The sequence below is a fragment of the Tympanuchus pallidicinctus genome, unplaced genomic scaffold (assembly GCF_026119805.1).
Source record: "Tympanuchus pallidicinctus isolate F22 unplaced genomic scaffold, pur_lepc_1.0 scaffold31, whole genome shotgun sequence".
Taxonomy (NCBI): Eukaryota; Metazoa; Chordata; class Aves; order Galliformes; family Phasianidae; genus Tympanuchus; species Tympanuchus pallidicinctus.
In genome coordinates, this window is record NW_026294749.1 from 1,735,618 (window position 1) to 1,762,278 (window position 26,661).

Genomic DNA, 26,661 nt, shown 5'->3' on the forward strand with positions numbered 1-26,661 from the left:
GATGGAAAGAAAAATGCCTGGGCTCTGCTTATCTGCAATTAGGGAGGGAGCAAGCATAATGCAGGTATGTTTGCATGTGGTTGAGCTTTCCACTCTGCGCCTCAAATTGCTCTTAATTCAACCGCGAGTGTTTTGCAACCGGGCTCTTGTTGGATGATACTGCAGCTGGACAGAATACAAATACAGCCACCATGGTCACAGTATCATAGAATCATAGGACCATAGGATCATAGTATCATAGAGTGGTTTGGGTTGGAAGGGACCTTGAAGATCATCTAGCTCCAACCCCCTGCCATAGGCAGGGTCACCTCTCACTAGACCAGGTTGCTCAAAGCTCCATCCGCTGGCCTTGAATGCTTCCAGGAGGAAGGCATCCACATGACGTTGGCGTGCTTTCGCATGTATCACACAATTGTTATTATAATGGCCAATAAGTAGCTGCAGACAAATGAGGTGACTCAATGCCACACTTTAATGAGCTTAACTGCATACCCAGTGGTAGGCAAAAGGTAAAACAACAGCACCAGGCAGGTAATTGTTGGACCTGTTGCAAGCAATTTACAAGCGCAGGCATCTCAGCTTTGCAGTCTTGCTCATCTTAGTTTCCTTTGAGCACCACATCTTCTGGCACTGGGAGCTGGCTTCATTTTGGAAATGTTCAGCTTTTGTTCAGCTCTCTGGCTGCACTTGCACAGGCGTCGATAAATGTTTAACTCCATGGATAGGTGGAGCCTGAAGCAAACGGGACAAATCTTCCATAGACTGATAAACATTTTTTTCTTTCCTTTTTTTTTTTTTTTTTGGCAGTGATACTAATTGGAGTAAAGAGGGATGTGTTTGCCCAGTGGCACTACTCTTACTGCACACTCTGTAAGGGCCTGGCATGATCCCTTGGGCTGCAGACAGAGTTTATAGGCTGCCATTGCCTGCAGGTAGGGATCTCTGTAAACAAGGAAGAGAGCACCTCCGTGTTGATGTAAGTTTCTTTTTCATTTGTCATCCAAAGAGAAGGAAGAAAAGGTGGATTTCTGTGGAACCAGCTGGTTGATTACTGGGTTTGTGAGTGGCCCCAAAGCTTGCTGCCCCCGCTCGCTCCCTCTAGCTGTTGTCCTCATCCATCTCCAGCCCAGGTGGGAGGAGTGGGCAGAAGACACACCGGGCTGGTGAGCTGCATTCCAAGCATAGCCCCAGTGTACAGGAGTGGAGAAGAATGAGGTGGAAACCAGGTGCCACTAGCATGAGGTATTGGGACTGCCAGTAGCCACAGAGCAGCCGTACTGGCAGGAATGGTGGATAAATGTGCTGAAATGGGAGATTTTTGGCGGCTTTCCTTTTGGTGGGAGAGACGCCCAGTGCTTTTTATGTTTGACTTCTTTTCCCTGAAGCATCAGCTGCCTGTGGGTGGATGATGCAATTAACAGCAATGGCAAAAGGATGAGGGCAGGTGCCCCTAGCAAGGAAGGCAGAGGATGTTGTGCAGAAGTTAGCTATTTGTGCATTGGCAGCGATGCTGAAGTCAGTTATTTGCAGGCTGGCGGCTATACTCTGACCTCGGATACCTGGAGACCTGGCTAACAAAGTCCGAGCTGCAAGCAGTCATCTGTAAGACGTGATGGAGGACAAGTAAAGCTGCCTTTAGCTGTAGTCCTGCCTGAAGGAGGAAAGGAGGCCATTGCAACATGCCAAAGAGAGGAACAGAATTGCACTGCTCTGCCTGTGAGGCAGTGAGGAAGTTTCAGGCTAGTCACTGAGGGAAAATCTAACATGTACAGCCAGTTGGGGCAGCAGGGTGAGGCACAGCCAGTCTGGAAGGTGGTGGAGCCTCTGTCACCTCCTAGCATCGAGGAAAAAGCATCTGCTGAAACTACATCAGTACTGTTTATGTGTTACAATTTCTGCTGTATCACAAATATGATCAAATGGTGCCTGTAATATGCTAACCCTGAGTGGGATGTGTGCAGGCACAGGCTACAGAGCCCCAGCTTCCGTAGGCCAAAGCTTCAGCCAGCACCAAGGACGAAGCCCACACGGGCTGAGAGAGGTCTGTCTGGGGATCAGGGATGCAGCAAAACCAATGGGGGCTGAGCTCACAGTTTGGGAGGCAGCTGCAGCCTGGATGTAAGGGGCTATAGGCACGGGGAAATAAGCAGGAAATCTTCTTAGCTGATATAGGTCACCGTAAGTTGCATTCCCTGCAAACAGGGAAGCGTGCTGTAGGAATTGTGCTTTGAGCCCGAACATTTTCACCAGCTAATGAAAGGCATTTTGTAATTACGTCAAGCAGGAGGGAAACATCTCTATAGTTACTTAGTAACTAAGATACTTTGTCAACATAAAAGTGACAGGGATCTTATTGCCTAGTTAGCTACTCGGGAAAATTGAACTATTTACAGCAGAGGCATTCAACGTGCTATTTGCTAATGTTGCATTTCAGTGGTACAGCCATGGAAATGAAGGCTCATTAATAACCTGGAGTTTGTAATGCTGGAATCGTGGTGGAGTCCCTTGGAAAAAAAAATAATGCTTGCTGGGAATGGGTTTTATATCTGCAATGTGTGCTTTATGAGATGGAGAATTAAACCAGCTCTGTGAATCAGAGGGTATGGATACGGTGAAGCTACTGATCTTGAACTCCAATTTATTTTTAAAGACATGTACAGCTCTGCAGAAACCCATACCAGTAGGTGAACTTGAGGGCCTCTAACTTTATTCAAGTCAGGGTAAAAAAAAGTCTCCTGATAAATAGGGCAGAAAGAAGACAATTCATATGGCCACCTCCTGCCAGTGATAGGTGAAGATGCAGCCTCCTAAAAGCCAGGGACTTGAGAGCTGGAAAAAATGCAGGTGGGGATGCTTTTCAACATCTGCACACTGCGCAAAGGTTGGCATGTTTTAATGCTCCCTTTCTGCCTTTTGATTGATTGCGGGTACCATTCAGTCTCCCCTCTCTGTTTATAACACAAAATGAACGCACGAGATCAGCTGTGACAAGCAGCGTGAGGAAAGCACACATTAAAGACGCCAACCTTTAGAGCAGGAAATAAACCACGGTATTCAATATTCCATTGTTGCATTTAATTAGGATAATTGATTGCTGCTCTTTTGCAAGTGGCATGAAGTGTGAGCAGCCGTGAGCCACAGGGAAGCAGATGGATGGGGCTGGAGGAAGCAGCGGACAGGAGCTATGGGCGCTGCATTTGGCTGTGTGTCCCTATGGGGTCCCACTGCTCCAGGCAGCCTTCACTACTTTTTTCGTTAGCACTGCTTTTAATCAGCAGTGAGCACTCAGCAGGAAAACTGTGTGGAAAAGGAGGAAAAGAAGAAACTGCAGGAAAGCCAATGAGTAGGTCCCCTGCTGCGCTGAAGCAACTCTCTTGTTCTTTGTAAAGTAGGCTGCATAAATATTGATCTTGTTGGGATGTGTCCTACATTCATTTGCACAGACGTTACAAATGTGCTTAAGAATGAGAAATCAATCTTGTGGTAAACATGGGCAGCCAAGGATGCGCATAGGTGATATGAATTACAGCACTCAGCCTTGCCACTTGTATGCTGGGTTGGAAAAGGTGCTCTTCGGTAACAGAAGAGAACAAGATTTTTTTGCCTCCTGGACTATTTTAAGGTATTTTCACAAATTCACAGACCCTTTAAAATGCCTTCAACTCCCACTTCAGTTCTTGTAATAATCCTTAAGTTAACTAGTTTTCTGCTGAATTTGCTTGGGTTGCTTTTTCACAACCTACTGCCAGCAAGTCAAGGTACAATTTTGGACATTTGTATCACTTCATCACTCCCTCTCCCATTAACCTTTCATATGGTTTAGCACTGCAACATTGTAATTTGGAAAATCATATCATTAGGTTGCAAAAGCTGTAGGATTCTTGCAGTAGGCAGCCACGGGGTGGCTTCTGAGTCAGTGGATGATTAATAATTAATAATAATTGTTGGATAATCTATTTAGACAGTCACAGTGTAGGGAATTTATTATTGTTTTCTCTGGAGAATACTGCCACTGAAGTAATAAAACTTTAATGTGTCCCCTCTCCTTGTTGTTCTACTGAATTTCTGGTAAGGAATAGAGGAAAGCTGCCACATCTTGCTATAGATCGCAATGCGGTACAGTGGCAGCTCTTGCTTTCTTACCAATCAACATGTACGTGTGCTCATAAAGCAGGGGACAGGAGAGAGATGTATTCTCTGTTTAGGCAGATTTCAAAAGAAAATGATTCTCTTGAAGCGTTTTCTTTACCTTGCTTGCTTAGCATTTGGCTGATTCCTATATTATTTGCCTGGCTCATCATTCCCAGTTATTTTCAACTTCATTTACACTGCATTACCTGTGCTCCTCAGAAAGTGTTTAAAATGTTTATGTTATACATATTACAAATGCCCAGTTCTCTTTCACAAAGCAAGGCAGGAAAGAAAGGTGACCACGGTATGCTTATAGAGTCGGCGAAGGCAGGAAGTCAAAATGAAAGAAGTGATCCCCATTTCTTAAAACTGCCCACCACTCCAACACAGCTCATCACAGTCGACCTCAGAATGGAATAACTGCCTTGCTGCATTTCCCAGCTGTGACTCAGGAGCTGTGGGATGTATACGTTGTTTCCCGACACGCAGAGATGCTCACCTTTCCTGTGAGGATGCTGAACGTAGACTTTTCCTGCCTTGCAGAAGTGTAGTTTATCTGAACGCTGACTTATTCTTTGTGACTAATGAGCCCACATCAAAGCATTGGATAGTCTAGAATGGGCAGGTGTATTATACTCCACGTTAAGAAGCTTGTTTTGTTCAGCTGTATGTCAAAAGTGATTTGTAGCTGGGCTGTGGAGTCAATCCCAAAAGATAAATTTGCTTACCAAAGGTAGCTGTCAAGCTCTACCGCGCTGAAGCTCCAGCTACAGAAGGCAGTGTCTTCCAACGAAAGGGTTTCAGCCAAATAAATGGAGCTGAGAGAAAATGCAATGTTACAGCTGAAGTGCTGGGATAATTGAGCCTGTAACATCTGCTGAAATGTAGTGACACCAAAAAAACCCACTTCTGCCCATGTTTCTATTCCCTGTTAAAGCAGTGCTTGAACGTGTGATGTGACCCCAGCACATCAGGAAATGTGGGAACAGACTTGTCTTGCCATCACAAGTACCCTTCCCTTGCCAAGGAAGGAGCTTTCTGAGCACAGCTGTAGTAAGGACGTTGCTTGGGTTGCTCTCCAGCAGCTTTTATGAGAAGGGAAAAGGGATCATGTGCTTAATTAGCCTCTTTAGTAAGAGGTGTTCGTGTGTACATTTTGCAGCTGGAACAAAAGGACAGGGTGAGGGTGAAAATGTATGAAATCATTCCTGGATGGCAAATAGGAAAGAAAAAAAAAAAAAAGCAAAAATCTTTTGTCTGTTATAAGGACTAATTTTCCCATGAAAATGCTCAAGAATAAGATTTTCCTCTTCTTGCAAATTACTGTTGAATTTGATTAAAAGAACCATTGATTTGCTTATTCTTCTCTGCGTGATTTCCCCTGGCTTGGAGCTGTGGGAAGCCAGGCTCAGCCTCTGTCCAGCAAATGCCCTCATAAACATACGCTGCTGGTTTCGCTTTCACTGTATAAACACAAGGGAACGTTCAATTACATTGAAAAGGGAAGCTTTTAAAACTGATAAAAAGGAAATAAATTTTTGTGTGGCATGCAATCACTCTGTGGAATCCATTCCTCTTGAGTGTCATCACAACCAAAAGCTTAGCAGGATTTGAAAGAGGGCTGGAGGGCTAGTAATACATACATAAAAATAAACAGGGGCTCTGGAAAGGATTTACACTCTTGGGCTTCTGGGGAGCAGCCAGCCTCCCATTGCAGCAGTTTTGGGAAAGGTTTCTAGAGCTGCTTGTCCCACACTGCCTGCCACCGTGCTGCTTGCATGTCCCCTTGGCGTGCTGCAGTGACAGCCTCCTTCAGCGGGACACTGTTGGCAAGACCAGTGGTTTCATCCTCTGCAGTCACCTTTATGCTCCTGAGAGGACGTAGATTGGAAATGTCACAAATGATTTCCATTCCTCAGCTCCTGAAAGAAAGGAGCAGTTGGTTGGTTACGTGTTTGACAATCTGTCGTTACGTGCATTCAGCAGCCATCTCACTGACAACGAGTTTTTTGTCCTGTGAGTCAGGCTGCTAATTTCAGCCTGCAAAGCCCTGCCTGACTTGTGCCTCGTGTACAACGAGGCCCTGGGCGATGTGATCTCACTTTGGTGCTCACAGAATGATGACCTCCAGGGTCTCTTCAGTCCAACCTCTTCAATGATTCTGCTTGAGGCGTGACAGCAAGGAGATGTTACAGGAAAGAAAAGCATCCATCTCAGCACGTTCTGGCTCACCTGTTACTCCCTGGGAGAGGTACACCTCTCCTCTGCAGTGAGTGCGTTTGCTCCAAGCTTCATGTGAAGGCTTTCCAAACAACGTGGCTTCCTTCATCTCCAGCAAAATCATGCCTGTGTGGCCTCCATTACCCCATAGCCACACTGGCTCAGCATGATCACTTCCTTCAAAAATTGTTCCGTGGCACTAAGGATGGAGGGAGAGTCAGCACAGCCTCTGAGCCACTACTTTCTGCATGTGCTGGAGAATGGAGAACTGCAGCCAGCAAGAGGCAGTGCATGCAATGATGCAATACCTTTCTTCTCAGGGTATGTGATGGAGAGGAGCCACACCTGATGGCATCGAGGCACCAGAGCTCTGGCTAAAGCAAGCAAAGACAAATCCTCAGATTCTAGCAATTAGATTATGCTTTTTGAAAGCAATACCATAGCTTGGAGGAAGGACGTGGTAAATGGTTTCCTGCCCATCACCCGAGAATCTGCTGGAGGTTCTTGTGCACTGTAACATGGAGAAAGTATAAAAGGGCAGCCAAGAACGGCATGACACAAAATATTCAGCTATCAGACAGAAATCCTGGCAGGCCAGCTGTGCTAGATCATTGTGGATGGGAGTGCTGCCAGCAGCCCGTCTGCAGATGATGGGGAGAAACGCTCCATGGTGAGGTCTTCTCTGCTGCAACACAAGTCAGCCGCACAGGAAAAACTTCAAACACTTTTAAAACAAAACAAAACACAACGCTGATTGCTTACTGCCCCAGCTGCCAAGCTGGTTCCCTCTCTCCACCTTTTCATCTCTGCAAGAAAAGCCTTCACCATTTGCTCTGGGCAACCACCTTTGTCAGAAATTCATGCTTGAAAGGTTAAGTTTGCACAGCATGAATTCCAGGCCTGCTGTTGATGCAGGATGGAGCTGCCTGGTGTGCCAAAGAAATGCACCAGGCAGGCGGAAGCTGAAGCGATCCTGTTATGAAGGTGGCTTACCCCTGTCTGTTGGCAGATGTAGAGTTCCTCAAAATCTAGCTGACTTTCAAAGTGCCACAGACCTCAGCTGTACAAAGGTTTTCACAAGTTCATCACCTGTCAGCACAAGAGGCCAAGGAAAATTTTATCCACAAAATGCATCTCGATCTGTGCAATAGGTAGGTCATGGGTGCTTGCTACTATGGAGAGCATGGACCGGTGATGGTAGCTGGGCATTATGCACCTGGAAAAGATGAGACTATTCTGCTGTAGCAAGGAGAATTTGTGCTCCTTTGGGGAACCTGGTTATCTTCACTCCTGCCAGAGCTGGTGAAGTCGCACAGAGTATTCAGCTCTGTTTGTGGCATTCACAGAACAACACAGGGCACCTTTGGGAAGCTGAAAGCAGAACAATGCTGCTGAAACAGTTTGGATGTCAAATAAATACCTGTGAGCACGATTTGCTGTGCCCTGGCCAACATCTGCAAAGCTTACGGTGCAGAATGGTTCTTTACCTCACTGAAATCTGCATGCTGAAATGGTAGCTGCTCCCCACCTGCACCACATCAGCTTCCGCAAAGACTTACAGAGGGCGTGAGGCAGGGCCTCACCACAACCTGGTCATTGCCTGGGGAGCCCTATCACCTCTAGGCTGCAGGTTGGCCTCACTGTTCTGAATATTTTGTTTAGACTCATTCTTCAATACTGGGTTCATTCATGTTGTCCTACTGTATTGCTAAAAGCATTCTTAATTTCATGCACGGCCCTACAACTACACTTCCACTGCTGAGATGGCTGCTTTAGTACTACCTTCTAGATTGATCCTGACAATATGGCTTTATTTTATTAAGCTCCTTGGAGGATTTCTACGTTTACTTTTAACAAGACACACTTTTCAAGTTCAAGAAATAAAGTTAAATAATTCCCTCAAAGTGCATAATGTGCATCTGTGCTCATACTTCTTGTAAATTACTGTAGCTGCAGCCATTGATAGCACTGACTGCACTGATATAAATTATCAGTAACATATTTTGAAACTTTATCTTCCACGGCGCTCTTCTCACATCATATTCATTCACAAGTAAACTATGCATTTATGAGATAGACTCTTACTGCCTTGAAGCAATACCTGACATTCTTAAGGCATAATTCCTGTTAATGAAGAGCATTTCCATCTCCCAGTTGCCAGGGCAGCCTCAGAGTCACAGGGCAGCATAGCATACAGAAGTGACGTATATAAGGGAAAAGCAGAATGCACTTTCTCAGCCAGCCTTGTTGCCAAATGTGTGGTATGGAAGAAAAATATGCTCAGCTTTAGTGAAAGGCCTTCATGTACGGCCCTTCAACAGGCAGTGCCATCACTTGGCTGAGATGCTTCCAAGTGAATCAGAGGGAGATGACAAACCTCACGAAAAACTGATACTAAAAATGTTTGGATCTCCTGGGTCATTTCAAAATATGCCAGCTGTGCTGGTTAGGGTTATATAGTGTGTAAAAACATTGCATCCAAGTCTTTGCGTTGGTTACAGCTTAATGAATCCACCATAATCCATCTCTATCAGTAGTGATGAATACTGTACCTCCAGGAGTTGTAAGGCTCTGAAACAAAATGGGTTTAAGAAGCCATACCAGCCTCAAAGATAAAATGAAATAATTACATGGAAGGATTACTACAGTTCTGGAAGAGAATCTTTCAGTGCATTAGCATCTAACTGAAAATGAAGCTCTCTTCCTTTTAAAAAAACAAAAAAATATGTAGCAGAGGATGGAAGAGCCAAAGATGCAGTAAGAGGATTAGTGTATAGAGGTTGCTGAATCCACAGGGAATTAGAAGGTCTAGCTTTGCAATTCATATCAACACAAATGAAAAACAAAATCTGTAAAACAATGTTATAATTTTAATACAGGATTTGACACTGGAACAGTTAACACCACCCTGTAATCAATCCTGGCAACAAAGCCGGTGTTTCTTCTTGAATTTGTTTCCTTGATGTGTGGTTTTCAGCAATGGGGAAGCAGGTATTTATTTCTGTAAATTGTTTTCTTCATACACGATGAAGACAAGAAGTTTGTGCTGGAGAAGAAATTCCACAGTTTGGTAATGACACTGTACTTCCAAACTGTTTAACTGCAATGCTGGCATACTGCAACCTGCATGCATCACGACAGAAAGCATTTGTGCAACCAAAGGATCTCTGCACCACACTGCTGGTGACTGCATAGGAAATCCGTACCGTGTTGAGTGCAGTACAGCTCAGCTCTGCCAGAAGCTGAAATCTCAGTGGCAAGCAGTGGAACTGCAAGAGTAAAGACCTTCCTCCTTGGGGATGGGAGAGCCACATACTGCTGGCAGATAATGCTGTGTGCCAACTGACCGTCGCAACAAGAGTGCTGCACCCAGCTCCAGCCCAGGAGAAGCAGAGGCAAGATGTTCCTTCAGCCAGAAGGGTGCTTCACAGCCTCATGTCCTGCTTGAAGGATGTGGGGACCTGAACTCTGCCCATTTCCTTCCAGAGAGCTTAACGTGCAGCCAGGAAGGCACTCGGCTCTTTTCTCCTCTCCCTGTAACATGGAAATAATTATATTTTTGCATAGTGCTTTGAGGTGCAGAGCTGAATAACATTTAGTGGTGTTGATATAACTTGAGTGGAAGTGGTTTTGGAATTAGAAACACAGATCAAGCCTTGCTGAAAATTATTTAGGGGGATGTAAGTACAAACAAGCCTCCAGGCAGTGCAACTCTGCCATTCCTGAATATATAAACACAAGTGCAACCTGTTAGATAATTTAAAGGCTAACTCTACTTTCAGTGCTAGTGGTGGCAAAGGTGATGAGGAGACAGTTGGACTACATGATCTTATAGGTAGTTTCCAACCCTGTGTTTCTATGATTCTATTTCAGGCATCAATTAATGGAAACTTCTCTATTCAAGAATGCTGCTTAATCGTATGCTCAATCTAAAAGCACATTCATAATTAAGAGTTTTGTTGAATAAGCACCATCTTAAATGCCTTACTACGCTGAAGACCTTACACTGCTGGATGAGCACAAGCAGCCCAGAGCATACACGGTGCTGTGTTTAAGCTCCCAGCTGGAGCAGCAGTGTAAATTTTCTGTTCCTTGTTATGTGCATACCCAATTTGCTCCTACAGTTGTGACAGCCCCACCGATTGATGAGGCATACAGGTGCGTACCTAGCATTTTAAAGACTGGAAATCATCACTACTGATAAAATTAGGTATTATTGTCAGAAGAGCTTCTGTATGAAGACATTCAATTTCCCTTTACAATGAAGGATATTATTAAATTGTTCAATTCGAAATGGTCCCTTTGCTCATCTTTCTCTTGCTCTTTGAATTATTTTTACAGTAGCAAATGTTTTGTCTTTTCCTTAAGTATTTTGACATTGAAATCGGTCTCTTGCTTTCACGAGTGAAGGGAAAATCTCCCAGACTAGAAAAACAGGCTACTGAAGAGAGCTGAATAAGCCCCCTAGCATTTTACAGTGTTAAAGAACATGAAATTCCTTCTTTCTAAACTCCCTCCCCACCTTCACGCGCTAACTGGAATCACTTAGGTGATTTATACCTTCTTAAATCACAGATGAACGTTCAACAGCGCCATTGATGATGACTTATAGCAGAGGAAAAATGAACAGAATTTTTCCCACATTAGCATTTCTCGGTGCTCATCAGCTTTTCATCCAGAACTGACTCGTCAGCCAAGTTTTCTGCAGTTGAGGAGTAGGGATTCAATAATTCCTGTTTAATGAAGGCATGTTTTCTTGAAAGACTTTATTTAAAAACAATAACAACAAAAACAACAACAAAAAAAACAACAACAAAAAAAAGCAAATTGGGTGATTGTTGCATATTCAATGTAATTCAACAATTCTCTTTGAGTATAGTTTATGGCAAAAATGATTCTATGAAGGCTGTATGTTGTCTGCCTCTGATAACTGGGCATATTACACAGAGGTCATTGTGGGCTTTCAAGGCCTTCTGGTGTTTCTTGACGTTGTCTGCGGGTATGCACAATTTGCCCACTTGATATAAAGACTTTTGGTATGGTATCAGAGTAATCTGTGATAGATTACTTTTTATTCCCTTATTTTCTATAGAACTCCTATAATCAGAAAACTCTTCATCAAGGTTGCCAGACTCCAGCTGGAAAACTGCAGATTGCAAACCATCCTGTTTCATTTTACCATTCTTCAAAATAGCCATCATCAATCAAACTTTAGAAAAGGAAGATGTGCGTTTCACCCTTCCACTTCCATCTGACAAAAATCAATTTCATAAGCTCCATTCTCCACATCTCATAGCAGTAGTCAATCTGCAGCAAAATTCACAATTCCTAGAGGTTTAAAAAGCATTGATCAGTTACTGGGAAACGGAGAATTGCACAGTCTTCTCATATGCCTAAGAGTTCAATTTGAACACGCATATAATTACAAGATTTCAAACACGCTTCTCTGCATAAAGCAGAAACAACCTGGCTCTGTACCACTTTGCATTTGGAGATGCTGGCATGTTAGAGAAATCACTGCCTGACTATTCAGGAAACTGGGGAGAGATACAGCGTACTGCCTTCTCTCCCCATGGCACAACACAGGAAGCCTCACCGCAGCCTCCTGCTCCTGAGCAAATCTCACAGTGCAGAGACAAATCCAGCAGTTTTCCATCCTCTGGGCTGCTACCATTTAGTTGTTTGATTGCCTAAAGCCCTTCATTAGCAAGGCCGGGGGAAGCAGCAAGTCAGCCGAGCAGCAGGAGAAGCGAGGTCAGCTCAGCCCCTTGCTGGCTCACAGCATTGTGCGGAGCTCCTCCAGCTCACTCCACCACGTGCCTGACCCGAGGCTACCGAAATGACCTTCACTCCGTGTTATCATAGAATCACAGAATCGTTTGATTTGGAAGGGACCTTTAAAGGTCACCGAGTCCAACTCTGCTGCACTGAACAGGGACGCACACAGCTAAATCAGGTTGCTCAAAGCCCCGTCCAGCCTAACCTTGAATGTCTCCAGGGACGGGGTGCCCACCACCAGTGTTCTTGCACTGTGTAGTTTATCTTGCCATGGGAGGCAAAAGGAGCTTGTTTAGTCTAGGAAAGAGAATGCAAAGACTGGTCAGGGATACAAAAGCTGCCTGTAAGTACATTGTGGGGAGATACTGAGAAGAAAAAAAAAAAAAGCTATTGGAGTCAAAGGGCAATGGGAACACATGGGTACAGACCACCCATGTGTAAATTCAGATCGAAAAGTGGAAGAAAGCTCCTGATCACCAGAGCAGTAACGTGGGCAGACCCACCTGGTCCGCTTTGGGAGGACATTCAGTTAGGTATGGAGACCTGGGATCTTCGGGGACAAGGGCACACCTGATGTCCCAGGAAACCTCCCTTCCAGTTCTGCATTCCTAAGACGTATTTGAAGATCTCTGTGTTTTAGATCTTTTTTGTGAGCGTGAACAGTCAGATAATTGAACAATTAGAGAAAAGCACAGCTTCTTTCTCTCTCTGCTTCACTCCAAGGACTGCCTTCAAGGATAACAGACTGTTTTCCACAAACTGCCTTTTATTTCAAGTGGTACTGCTAACAAGAACGTCTCCAGAGCCTGCTGTCTTCTTCTGCTGAGTGTGTTGGTGTGTGCCTTTGCACATGAAGTGTTTTTCTCGTGCTCTTAAATTAGGAGACCTGGGATAACCTTTGTGAAACAGGTGGCATGAGGGTGCTCTGAATCTGTGGGAATCATGAACGTGGGGAGCACACAGAATCGGGCTGTAATACACTGAGTGCTGCACCACAACCCCCACTTTACTGCGGAGCACAGCACTTGTGATGAGTCTCTGGCATCATGTTTTGCTGCCATTTTACAAACTGTATTAAAAAGGAATGACCTCAGGCAACTACAGCCCCTTCCGACCCACGTTACTCAGCTAAAACGTCCCCAGGAGCATAAGCGAATTCTCTGAATAAATGCTGCAGATAAATAGGCTTGTGCCTTTGTGCTAATTGCATTTATCTGGTTGTGATTTATCCTTTCAGCTATTCATTTAAATTAACTTTATTTGCAGGTGGGAGGAGGGAGTATTGCCGTCTAGATACTGATTCTTCAGCAGTTTGTCAGGAAATATTTTCAGCCATTCTAGCCCTATACAAAGGCAGGATAACGATCTTTCCCAGCGACCCTTCACACCAAGCGGCTCCATCGGCGCGCGTGCAAGTCCTTAACACCTCCAGCCCCTCTGAACGCCGTCTCTGACGAGATGACCTCAGGTGGGACGGCCCCAGCCTCGCGACCGCGGTGGGTGAAATGGGGCCGTGTGATCAATGAGGCCGTTCCACCACGGGCACGCGCTGCCGGGCGGCGGCCGAACAGCGCTCGCCTGAGGGACGGAGAAAAAGAGCGGGAGACGACAATCCGAGGAGCGCGCGCAGCCGGGAGCTGTAGTCGCCGGGGGTGGGGGCTACATTTCCCAGCAGCCACCGCTCTCCTCCGCCCGGCGTCACGCTGTGTTTATGGGCGAGGCTCCGCCTCGCCGCGCGAGCGGTGTCGTCACGGCGGGCCACCTCCCCCGAGCGGCGGGGCCGCTTAATATTCATGAGGCGCGGGCGGGCGCGGCGCCGGGCTCGCTGGCTGCCCGCCTCCCTCATGGCGCTGGCGACGAGCGGAGAGCGGGGCTGAGGCGGGCGCGCGGCGCGGGGACAGCGGCGGAACGCTGCACCCTGAGCCCCCCCCTCCCATCCCCCTCCCGGGGCGCGGTGCCTCGCCCCGCTCGGGCCCCCCTCCCCTCTCCGCGCCGGCCGAGCGGCGCTCCCGGCAGGAGGGCGGCGGCGGCAGCGGCCCCGGCGGCGATGGAGCCCGCGCAGCAGCAACAGCAGCAGCGAGCGAGAGAAGCGGCCGAACGCTCTCCGGGCGGGAAGGGTCCGGCGACGGAGAGCGGCGCGGAGGCGGCCGGCGGCCCGCGGAGGAGGCGGGGGGCGGCCGGCGGCTCGGCTCCCCCCGCGGCGCCGGCGGCCCCCGGCGGGGCGGGCGGCGGCTCGCTGCTGCTGCGGCGGGGCCGGCTGAAGAGGAACCTCTCGGCGGCCGCCGCGCCGCTGGGCACCCGCAGCCTGGACAGGAAGGCGCTGCTGCCCAAGCCGCCCCGCCAGCTGCAGCCGCTGCAGCCCCCGGAGCGGGACTGGGTGCGGCGGGACCTGCAGCGGGGCTGCGTGCACGTCTACGAGCGCCACGCTAACCGCTACCTGCGCCCGGTGCTCTGCACCCTGGAGACCACGGCGGCCGAGGTGGCCGCCCGCCTGCAGCAGCCCGGCCCGCGCGGCGGCGGCAGTGGCGGCGTGGTACGGGTGCCGGGCAAGGCGGGCCCGCAGCCCCCGCCGCCCGAGGAGGGCCTCGCCACCGCGACAGCCGAGCCGACGGCCGAAGGGGAGCGGCCCGGGAACCGGCGGGGGACGCGAGGCGCGCCGCCCGCGGGAGGCACGGAGGAGGGCGGCTCGCCGAACCCCGCGGCGCCGCCGGCCGAGCTGTACCTGGCGGGACCGCCGCTGTCGTGCCCCTCCCTGCTGGGCGAGCTTGGGCCGGCGGGCTCCGACTGCGAGAGCTTCAGCCCAGGCGCCGAGAGCGTCTCCGAACGCCTGGACCCCTACAGCAGCGGCGGCGGCGGTTCGTCGTCCTCGGACGAGCTGGAGGCGGAGCCGGCGCCCTCCGACGGCGCGGAGGCAGGTGCGGGGCCGGGCCGGGGCCGCCCGCCGCCCGGAGAGCCGTGCCCGGGGGCGGGGGGCGGCCGGGAGGCGCCCGCGGGGCCGCCCGCGTTGTTCGTGCAGCTGCACGGGGAGACCAGCCGGCGGCTGGAGGGTCACGAGAAGCCGCTGCGGATCCAGAACGACTACCTCTCGCAGCTGGGCTTCAGGGACCTGTGGCGGGTGCAGGAGGAGGGCATGGACGCCGAGACCGGCTGCCTCATCCGCTTCTACGCTGGTGAGTCGGGACGCGCGGGTCTTCGCGGTTCGGCGCTTTGCTCTGACGTCGTCTCGTAGCGGAGCCGGGGGCGAGGAGGACCGCGGGCGGGGAGAGGGGAGCTGCCGTCCCCGCGGCTCGGCCCCGGGCTTAGGGAGCGGCTGCGCTACGGCCGCTGTGAGGGCGAGATGCGTTCCTGCGGGCTCGGCCCGCTGCTCGCCTCGTGCCGCGGGAGCGGTGGTGGGTTCGACGAGGTTGCCGTCACGGGCTGTGGGAACAGGCTATCGCAGGCTTCGTCCCGGGGGGAGAGAGCTTCCCGAGGCAGCCTCGCCGTACGGCCTTTGGCGCGGGGATTGGAGGGTGTCCGTGGAAAAGTTAGCTCTCGCGTCGAGGTTATGCAACGGTGCTCTTTACGGGGGCTTAAAAATATCTCCCGTGCACGGATACCGAGTGGCGTTCAGTCGAGGAGCTGGCAGGACGGGGTTAGATAGGGAAAGAGCAGAAATTACTGCTGTGTCCGGGTGATGAGGGTGGGGTTCAGCAGGTGGTGCTGGAGGGAGCGCTGCTCCCTTGCTCCCGGCAGCCGGGAACGCGCGGGCACGTTTTAGGTTGGCCCGTTCTAACAGGATGCATTCTATAGGAAGCAGAATCAGCAGACGTCGGTCAGCCTTAGGCACGCAGCGACGCCTGTTTGCATGTAGCTTTTGTGCGTTAAGTGATGAATTCTACCTGCTCAATGCAGCTGCTTTATTTCGGTGTCACAGCCTATTGGTGAACGTAGCTTGTGTGCTCTGGACTTCCTTGTACGAGGCTCTGAAATAGGAATGTAAATCTGTAAGCATACGTGGGATTAAATGAATGCAAATGTGTTATGTAATTCCGTATCCCGGGCAGCGTGCCTCTGTGCTTCAAAAGTGCAGTGTTTCTTTGAAAACTTTATCTCTTTGGGGGGATCTGTGATCAACACCTGAAACACCTGTAACCCGGTGCTTGTAGCAGAGTGTTTCCAGCCAAAAGAGTGAAGGAAGCTTTGCTGCTACGTCGTCTGCTGACTTGGTGTAACTATCCTGGCAGCTCCTCCTGACATCCTTATGGCCTTTCATTTTTCTGCTGGGTGATGAAAGGGAGGAAAGGAAGGAGACTTAAAAAGGAATACGCATCACATTAGAGAGTCAATTTTGGCTATGGAGTTATGGTGTTGGAAGCACCTTTTTGATCAAATGATCCTCCAGGAGTACCAGAAGGAATATTTTAGCAGTGGTTTCCTGCTTGCCCTGGAGTCATTGGCTTAGGCAGGCTGCCTTGTCCCAGTCGATAGAGAGCAATCAGCAGCTCTATCCCCCTGCAATTGTAATTTCCTGCAAGTGGTCTCTGTAGGATTTGATGATCCTGGTCTTGTACTGATGTGAAATGGCGTAAACCGAGGCTGGATTCATTGCACCGCTTCTATAAAGAATTCTTTTCCCTAATCCCCTCGGGGTGTGGAGAGAGGAGAATGCAGCGGTAACTTCTGGGCTTCTCTGTTTCTGGGGAGAGACGATTCTAAGGCTGGAAGATCTCAGTGCTGAAACAATGCTAAAAATTCCAAACAAAGTAAGGTGATACAGCCAGTGATTTCAGCAGTTACCGTATGATGGTGATTTCTCTAGCTGTGAAAGCCGTGAAAATATGCTTTTTGGAAAAAACTAACTAGGAGAGCTGCAGAGGATCAGGGGTTTTACAGCGATGATACAGCTGATGATGTAGCTATTCATAGACATTCTGCAGTGAAATGTCTGTTCTTTAGACACAGTATTCTGAATTAAAGAGGCTCAGAAAACAAAATGTGACACTGAGAATGTAAAACTGCCTCCTGCGTGCTGTCTTGACTCACTTCAAAATGTGGTTAGCACGTATTTTTGTCTCCTCTACTTGTACTCTGAGTGTGCACGATTTCTTCAGTCTCTTGACTGAGCATTGCTGTGCAATAATGCTGTTGCTAAAACAAAGCCCATTACAGATGTAAGCATCCAACTCTGCCCCCTGTAACATTGATTTGAGCAGAACTGGGCATTAGCGGCTAGCCATGCATGTCAGCTTCTCCCTGTGTTGAAATCCATCTCAACAAAAGATACTGTCCTCAAAGTTTGGAGTACTTAATCTCTCTTTAAAAGGATATGGTTAAATAGCTTTCTGCTGAGATACTCCTTTACTGCTTATGGAACTCTATAAGAATCCATAGTGCAATTACAGTCCTGATATTGTAGCTGAGAGACCGATTAGGTCAGACTTACTAAACTATTCCTAAAACCGTAACAGTGGCTGTGATCCAGAAGGCTTCTCAAAAACAAGTTATAGTGTTCCTTATTGCTCTGTAAAAATAATTCTTGTAAAATGAGATTTTTCCCAGTGGCCTTGCCTTCTCTGCAATTTGTGTGCTGAAGGAAGATGGGCTAATACACCAACGTAGCCATTTGAAAAACTGCAGAAGCCCTTACTTGTTATGAGCCCTTGGTCAGAAGTAAGCGTGGAGCCTTGCTCAGCCCTGTGCTGTGGAGCATCTACATGGCAAGGGACTTGGACTATAAGACTGGCTCAGGACAGTGGGTGTTGGAGGCTTTTTTGCTTTCCTACTGAAAGGTGATGGTGTTTGATTCTCGCACTTGGCTGTCATTAAATTGTCTGCTCTCTGATGTGACACAGGGCTTCTGCACCTGATGGTGTCATCAGATGTATCGCTTTCCAGTAGGTGACTGCCTGTGGGCAGAAAACGAAGAAATGCCGGATGTAATTAAGGGTGTTAATTTGGCAACTGGCTGTCAGGTTTTGTTTATGAAGAGAGGTTTGTTGCTCATGTGACCTTTTAAAAAGCTGAGAGCAAAACCAATCCAGCTTTGTCAGAAATTTCATTGCAGAAAATGTTGCTCTGTCCATTGTGAAGGTAAGAGTGGGAGCATGTAGCATGGGTCACCCCATGTGGCCACTGAGGTCCCGTGAAGACTTCCAGGTGTTGGATGCTTGGTGATAGATGAAAACCACAGGCGTGGCAGCTTTTTGTGAGACATGTATTGAGTTGCTGGCTATTTGCTGTGTGCATGTCTTAGTGAATAAATCAGCCCAGCTATTAAATGCATCGATAGACTCAATTTAAGATAACTGCATGATGTTTAAGGGGAAAACGTGCCATAGACATACCTGCTCCTTAGAGCAGGACAGCAACTGTGCTGTAAGGAAGAGCTTCTGACTTTGGGGCGCTGGCTTTTTTTTTTTTTTTTCCTGAAACCCAACACCTTATTTAACATGAAATCAGTTAGTTCACATTTGGATGGCTTTTCCTATGGTAGTGGTTGTAAAGGTGAGGTCCCAGTGAGTGAACTCTTCTTCAGCTGAAAGAAAAACATCCTCTATGCTGGGCTGCTGTGCCCTTCCATTTTTTTTTTTTTTCCTTCCCAGTGTAGTTTGGATGTATATATCTTGTTTACTTTGTAATCATTGTAACCATAATCAATCTCCTGCAAGGGAAGTAATAGGGAAAACTTCCCACTTAAGAGAACTACTTTATTTCAGTGACATCACGTGTTTAAATCCCGGCAATCTTGGCATGGCCAAAATAGTGAGTTTTCTAGTCCTGTTCTGCAGGCTAGTGTTAAATGGCAGCAGTGCTGGTCTTGCTCCACCTGTCCCAGTGCAGCAATAGCCTTTGCTTACGTAAGAGTGCCGGTTGGAATGGGGTCTTCCCAAGGCAGGCAGTTCTGAGAGGCTCTGAGGCTGAGTGCACATAGCTGCAAGTCCCCCCCAGCATTCCACCACTAAGCCTTGGTATGTAACACCTGTTAAGTACAGCGGTTCTTGCAGCTCTTACATTCTCTTGTGCTCCTGGCTAGCATCCATAACTTAAGTATGTGTGAAGTACCAACACATGAGTTGCAGTTCTTTATATAAAAGTAACTGCATGTACAAAATACGAAGTTTCTCAACTGAGATGCATCGGGGAGTGCAGCGTTCATCTTTTTTCTTCCTTTTTCTTCTCTTTGTATTCTGCTGCTACCCCTCTCTCCATATCTCACCAGCTATTTCCTTCTTTCTTTCTGCAACTGTGCATAAACATTCCCGTGGTGGTGGCACTGCTGATATACCTAAATGCCTTTGTGCAATTAAAACATCCATCTGTTCTGTTAGAACACTGGCAGGCTGCTATGCAGCTAAAATGGTACGTGGTTCTTGGAAAGATAATAGTACAAAAATAATAATGTTAGTACCTGGCATGTGCTTCTTAACTACGGAGAACTGGTTTGTGGCTTAATAAAGCAATGTGAAGAGAGATGTCTTGGTTATCCAGGTGGTCCTCCAGAAGACGAGGAGGTAAAAAGCATGTCTGAGAAGGTCAGTTTGAAACGTGTACGTCCATGGAATTTCACAGAAGAGGAATTCAGAGATGGGAGTGCTACTTGTTACGCTCAGCATTTTAATTTGGTGGGAACCCATACCTCACATGCTAACAGCTGTATTTTTTTCAGGGCTTAAGGGAGCTTCATATTTGGGTTAAGTATATCAACTTCTAGACAAAAAAAAAAAAAATCCCAAACTAACTTGCAACTTTCTATTTGCCTTGGACAGTAAAAGCGAAGACGCTTGGACTCAGTCTTCAGTGTTTGATCACTTTTCTGCTTGTGGGATGCAGCACACTGGCATTTTGGATAAGATCAAATAAATCTCTGCATGTGTCTGTTTTCAGCTGTTTCCCTTGACTCGGTTTTATTGCTGTGTTTAGAATGTTTGCTCACGTGGGGATTTCAGCTCTGTGAAGCTGTGTCTGAAATAGCCTGGTAATAACTTTATTCTTTGATTCAGAGTACTGAATATTGTGTTTACCTTTGTTTGGTTGCTATTTTTTTGAGGCCTCTGTGTGCGTGGATTGAAATGAAATGGGCTTTGATGCTTGTAGTCAATTGCAGTTTGTGTGGGGGAAACCAGCTCAAGTAGAAGGGACAGATGTACTGAAGTCATCTGTGAGCATCACTATCTCGATAGTATAATTCCAGCTCATTTTTTTCCTTCTCAGTGATGCATGAAGGAAGTGCAACCGACCCTTGTAAATGCCTAAAAAGATTTAAACTCACTCAGGAATTAATGCCTTAGCTTTTCTTCTAGATGTGGCTTTAACACAGGAATTCTGAAATGCTTGGCTTTTACAAGACATTTAAGAAACTTCACAGGAAGAAAACATCCTCATTTAAAAGTAATCAATAACCACTTGCTTATACTCACGAGTCAGATTAGAAACTAGAGTTGAAATTCCAGCTGCATGGTAATGGCTGAATTGTGTATAGATAGGTGGTAGTTAAGCACTGCAAGTTTTATGTCAGGAAATGTTTATTTGAAAATTCTGTGTTTTCTGCTTTACTCGTAAGTCCTTAGTTTTACCCTTTGTGTAATTCTTGCACTTTACATGGCTTTTCTGGACAGTTGTGTGAATTACAGCACTACTTTTTTGGAGAGAATAATTTCTGTATTTTCACTATAAAATAACCTATTGACTTGGAGCTTATTTTTCCCAGTTGGACTGTTATTTCTCTGGTTATGCTGTCCTAATACAGATACTGTTTGCCAAAAGTAACTGGTTCTTGAGTGCTGATTCATGCCTGTTAATCACTGAAGCTGTCTTAGATACTGGAGAATTTGAGACTTAAGTCTTTTTATGATGTATTTTAAATTGGCACAATTTCCTTTTTTTTTTTGACTGTTTTGTGATAAAATGTTGCATGCAAAGAATGCACATCACTTGCCTCTTGAAATGCAGCAGCTGTCCTAACAGCATGGAGAGACACGTGTGGGTTGTAAATGGACAGTGCTCCTGTGTCCAGTTGAAATTCCAATGGGGATTTCAAGTAGGCAAAATTAATAGTAAAACCAACATTCTCTGGTGTCTGAGCTGTCACACCCACTTAGTGTTTGCTTTAAAAAAAAAAAAAAAGATTGTCAGCAATCATCATTTGGAGTCTTGGAAGATAGCATGGGTATGGTGGCCCCTACCGTACTCCCTGCCACTGTCACGTAGAGTCCCTGGTTTTAGATGGTGGTCCCTGGCAGAAAAGCTACACAATCTGGATTCTTCTTGCTTCCCTGTTGAGCTAGCTGAGCAGGCCTGACCCTTTCAGTCTGATGGCTGAGTCTGCTCCTGTAGGTGTGGTTAAAGTACATGGGTGGATGAAAATGCTGTAGAATGTCTTCTGCATTCGTTATGGTTGTTGAACTCCCACTACCCCCTGTTATTTTGGGGGCAAAAATGTTCTTCAGAGGACATTTTTGTTTAACAGTGACAACTTTTAAATCAAGAAGAAAGACCTCCTGAAGAGTCATTTAATTTCATAGCATAGCATACTGTCTTTGAAGCTTCTCCAGTTGATGGAGAAGTAAAATTTCTTCCAGCTGGCTTTGACTTATTTGAAGGGATGCTGAAAATACTCATTGCCCAATTAACTGTGCGTTCCTTGATCTGACAGTTAAGAACAACTACCTACATACCGATTTAAAATAGTCAGTTTCAGGGGATTTTTCTCTCCAATCTCATCTAGCTTAGTTCTCAGTATAGAAGGAAAGTGAAATGAAGCTGTCGAAGAGATGCGGACTCAAACATCCAAGTAGAGTGGAGGAGGCTTTTAAAAGTTTAATGCTTTTTGTGGACCAAAGGTAAGTTTGGCCCTCTGGACTCGGTAGGCTGCTACTTGCTCTGGGCCTTTTCCAGTGGCAGCAGAACTCTTCCCACCAACTTCACTGGGCACCAAATTGTATTCCTGACTCTCAAACCCCATAATCGCCACATTAAGCGGTGCCTCTCATCTGCAAGCACTCCAAGTGCTATGCCAGCTTATTTAAATAAAAACAAAACAGTGGGCCTTGTTCCAAGGGAGTAATGAGGAGCTGGAATGCCTTTGAAGTTCAGAAGCTGAGGCTGTAGGTGCAATTTACATAAACCTAATTATGTAATCTGAATGCAGTTTCTCTTCCTGTTTGTTCAATTTATGAATCTTTGTGTCCAAAGAGAAAGAGATAGTAAGACCTGCAATTAAGATAAATAACAGACCACTCCTCTTCTGAATGTGTGCTCTGCTGAGAGGAGAATTTCCGAAGAGTAGAACAAAACGTGTGATTCAGGCCCCTTCGGTTGATGAGAATAATACCAAGTCCTTTTCCTTTCAAAAAGCTGCATGCTTCTTTAAACAATAACTATGCCTGGTTCACCCTTTTATTTGCTTTAAAATAAACGGTATAGAATACCTTGAAGTCCTTACTAGCAAAGATTTTGCTTTCAGATAAGCCTTAGATAAGCAGCTCCTTAGTTTTAAGGCTACCTTGAAACCAGTAAGTTTCCAACTGGACAGTGAGCTGATCAGATTGCTGCACAATGTTGTTTTGTTGTTCTCCAACACTGACTTTTTTTCCTCCTGTCCTATCCTCTCTAACCTTTTAAAGCAGATAATAGGAGCACGGGGCTTTGAGAAGGGTCCTACAAACAGCAAAGATACTGTATGTGCAGTCTGCTTATTGGAAGATAATTGATTGTAAACAACCCCTGCTAGATTTGGCCAGTTGCTTTATGATGCTTATCAACTCAAATTGTAAATGATGGAGGAATATATTTTTCCTTTTGCTGTGTATTATGTAGTGGGACAAACAAACCTCTAGGGGATGACAGTCCCAGTAAGCAATCATTTTATTTGTGAAACTGAATTATAATTATCTGAGACAGCCTAATACTGTATGTCATTATTGTCTTTCATACTGTAAAGCTTGCCTGGTATAATAAAACACTTAATGACAGAAGCTGTTATGAATGAAGCATTGAACTCCTGAAAGAAGGCTGTACTCAAGTTAACAGGTTAGGATCTCTAGTTTCTTCTTATGCTGATGGTACATGGATGTAAGCACAAGGCAGGATAGTTTACGCATTGCAAACAGGATGTTCCTTACTGTAAAGTTAATTGTATGTGTGGGAGATGCTTTTTAAGGTTTCAGAGATACCATCAGAAGGCTATTTGAAAGCAATGAAATCAGTAGTTACATGAAAGGTGTTTTTTTTCTTGTTTCAGTCTTAGGGTTGAGGATTTATTGTATGCTGACTTGGTGAAAGTGTGAAACTCATAGTTGGTGGCATGGATTAACGTTTCAAGGTTAAAAGTAGACCAGAGCTTATATCCTTTCAGAGCAAATAGTTAACTTTTTTTTTTTTTTTTCTCCTGGGTGTCATAGCTAATAAAAGAAAGGACTGGCTGAGAATGGGAATCTGAACTCTTTGAAGTGTCCAAACTCTGTGAAGTGGCTGTGGATGTGTCTTATCTTTTTTCCTTTGGTGACATGAAAATCATGTCTCTTGTCTTTGTCAACAGAAATAGAATCTGTTATCTACATCTTTCATGTGAATCAACTGAAAAATAGTGCGATATGCTTCAGACCATTAAATAACAGAAACCGTTTTCATTTCATAACTTCAAGAACAGTGGAATCATCTCTATAAGTACATTCATTCCACTTGAGATTAGACTGTAGCACTGAGGACTGCTTGGTTCGTGTCTCTTTAATCTTCTTAATCAAATGACAACTTTAATTCCTGCTAATACAAGAAAACTACATTACATTATTCTTTCTTTTGATTTGCAGATTCTGTCTTTGGCATGTCTCTTGTAAGAAATATCCTTCAAAATGTTTGTTTTCTGAATCTGAGATAAAAGATCCTAGTTTATTTATCATCTTCTAAACTTTCCTTCATAAAGCCTAGAACAAAAATGTGCAGATCAGTATTGCTAGATATCACAGCAGAAAGATTAGGAGGCTTTGTAGTCTGCCTTGGACTAAGTCATATTCCTTCTGTCAGTGCCAAAATAACTGTCCAGAGGAAACGGTCTACTGAAGCCTGAGGTATATATTATGTCTACTTAATTTGCAATGCCATGTGTGTTGTGTACCTTTATGTAATGCTCCACTGGAATGTGAGCAGTTACAACGCCTCTTGCATCTTCAGTTAGGCATTAAGAGGAGGCATGTTTTGAGTTGCTGGCAGACAGCAAATACTACTTCTGCTGGGGGGGGGGAATCCTTTCAGCCTATAATATGCAGCCAGACTTTTCCTGCAGGAAGTTTTGGGACATTCTTGGCTGCATTTGTGAACTTGTTGATTTTGTGCAACAAATCCTGTTTTCAGTTCTTGAAGGTTCTATGATTTTTCTCTGCAGTGCCCACTAATCTATGTAACAGAATTGTTGTGTGTATATGTATTAATAGTGTAGGATAAGGAAATGAGGTAGTAAAAAGAAAGAAGCAGAACCTTGGAAGAGTTTAAGGGTTTGTTTTGTTTTTTTTTTTTTAAGAGGTTTTACTTTATTACAGAAACAAGCACATGAAAAGTTTAAATAAAAATCCTGTGTTATGTGTACGTTCTTTACCCAGCGGTTCGTCTCTTGCAAATGTAGGATTTTAGGGGGCCTGAATAATTTTATCAAAGGACTTTTTTAAGAAGAAGAATTTGTAAACTGATGAGGAAAGAAAAAATATCCTGGTCATGCATGGTAAGAATTGTGGCTGACAGTAGAGGAGTTCATAGTCTTAAAATCTTTGAACCTCCAACTGGACATTCTGAATGTTTAATACCAGTCTGACTTGCAAACAGTGGCATGACATTTGGCACTTGAGTAAGGCTTACACTTTTTAGGAATGTGTGCAATGAACATAGAGGACTTAAAGCATTTGGCAGTGCCCTCCTACTTGCTGTCACCAGCTAAGCTAAATATGATCAACAGATCAAGTTAAAAAATATAGTTAGCCATCTGAGCTTTCTGAGTTGTAAAGGGAGGTGCTGCTGGGGAATATGGCCTGAAGCAAGTCTGGTCGTCTCCTGTAACCCTGAGAAAGGATGGATTCCCAGTAAGCAGATGCTCGGAATTCAGTGTGCAGGTGTTTGTCCAGGAGAGGATTATGTGCATTTACCTGATGCTAAACACAAAAATATCCTCAAGCATTTATGTAGACTTCATTCTGTGAGGTTCTTGAGCATGTCACAAAGAACTGGTGTAGATGCCTTTCCAAACATGGTATTAAGTGCCTTTGAGCTCTCTCAGGTACCGTGCATACTGGCAGCCCTTAAGTGGAATTCTTATTGGAGACTCTTCAATAGTTCATTTGACCGTTGTGTCTTGGCTCTCTGTGGGTTATTGCTGGCACTGATTTTTTTTTTTTTTTTTAATTAAATGTTCAGTTTTTACTTTTGCTGAGCACTTTGTAGCTCGTATCCAAGCTATTTTTTCTAAACGTGTAAGGCACATACTCATACGAAAATCCTTTGAACCTTTCTCTGCAGACATGGCTTTGCAGCAAAATATGTAGATGCTCAGAGATGCTCAGAGGCTAATGTCAAATTCCCTTACCTAGTATAGATGCTGTCTGTACGAAAATGAATGACATGGTATAAAGTTAATGTTCACTAACCTTTTTGAATCAGGATATTGTTGTGTCTTTCATTCTCAGTAGCAGGGAACTGATACTTCACTATCTCCCTGTTGAAAGATTGTGCAAACCTTGTGTTATCATTTGTACATAAATGTCCCGGTTTGACTTGTTGAACTCTCGTATTTGCTTCTCAGTCTTGAAGTTACCCTCATCCTTTTGGCACCTCACGTTCAGAGGAATGTATCCCAGTGGGTATTGGTTTGCAGTCAAGTATGCATGGCTTTCTTGCTGTGAATGTGAATACTTGTTTGCTTCTTATTCTTGATGGCTCGTGGAAAGCATGGTGGTGTGAGGTGTGGTAGTCACAAGTCTCATTAAGCTGTGTCCGCATGGTACTGGTCTGAGCATTTCAAATCTGTGTGAGTTGGTGGGTGGCTGGCATCTTTGTGGTAAAGTGTGAGGACTGGGTGCTGGTATCAGGAGAGATGTCACACATAAAAGGCTGAGTCCCTAAGTAATAAGCAAGGTTGGCTGAACTGTAAGAATGAGTATACTGTGCTCTGGGTCAATCTTGTCTTTTCCACTATATGGTATTCTCATCCTATCTGTTTTCCTACATGTGTATCAGAGACAGAGAATGGCTGAGGTTGGAAAGGACTTCTGGAGTTCATCTGCTTCAATGCTACTGCTGTGCAGGGCCACCTAGAGAAGGTTTCTTGGGCCTGTGTCCAGGTGCCTTTTAAGTGTCTCCAAGGAGGGAAATCAGCAGCCTCTCTGGACAGCTTGTGCTAGTGCTCCATCACCTGCATAGTAGAGCGGTGTTGCCTGGTGGTCAGAGGAAACATCTTGAGCTCCAGTTTGTGGCCGTTGCCTCCTGTCCTGACTCGGCACTGCTGAGAACGATCTGGCTCCATCTTTCCCTGTTGGTATTGGTACACATCGAGATCCTTTTCTTCTCTGAGCT

The 26,661-nt window shown here is 45.8% G+C and overlaps 1 protein-coding gene and 1 long non-coding RNA gene across 5 annotated transcripts in view; one reads left to right on the forward strand and one right to left on the reverse strand.

Moving 5' to 3' along the window:
• Positions 1-453: 453 nt before the first annotated feature.
• LOC128087760 (uncharacterized) lies at positions 454-14,973 on the reverse strand. Of its 4 annotated transcripts, none has more exons than XR_008209974.1 (4): positions 14,852-14,973; positions 10,912-12,426; positions 6,364-8,956; positions 454-6,053 (listed from the first exon to the last, which is right to left on the reverse strand). It is a non-coding gene; the product is annotated as an uncharacterized LOC128087760 (long non-coding RNA). The 4 variants fall into 4 exon arrangements; XR_008209975.1 differs by lacking the exon at positions 14,852-14,973 and having other exon boundaries at positions 6,364-7,036; positions 8,904-8,956; positions 10,912-13,934; XR_008209973.1 differs by lacking the exon at positions 14,852-14,973 and having other exon boundaries at positions 6,364-7,075; positions 8,904-8,956; positions 10,912-13,934.
• PHLPP1 (PH domain and leucine rich repeat protein phosphatase 1) overlaps positions 13,822-26,661 on the forward strand; it is a 131,892-nt gene continuing 119,052 nt past the window's right edge. Inside the window, 3 exon segments of the mRNA XM_052697604.1 lie at positions 13,822-14,065; positions 14,067-14,118; positions 14,121-15,299. Coding sequence (XP_052553564.1) covers positions 13,841-14,065; positions 14,067-14,118; positions 14,121-15,299 — 1,456 coding nt within the window. The 5' untranslated portion in view covers positions 13,822-13,840.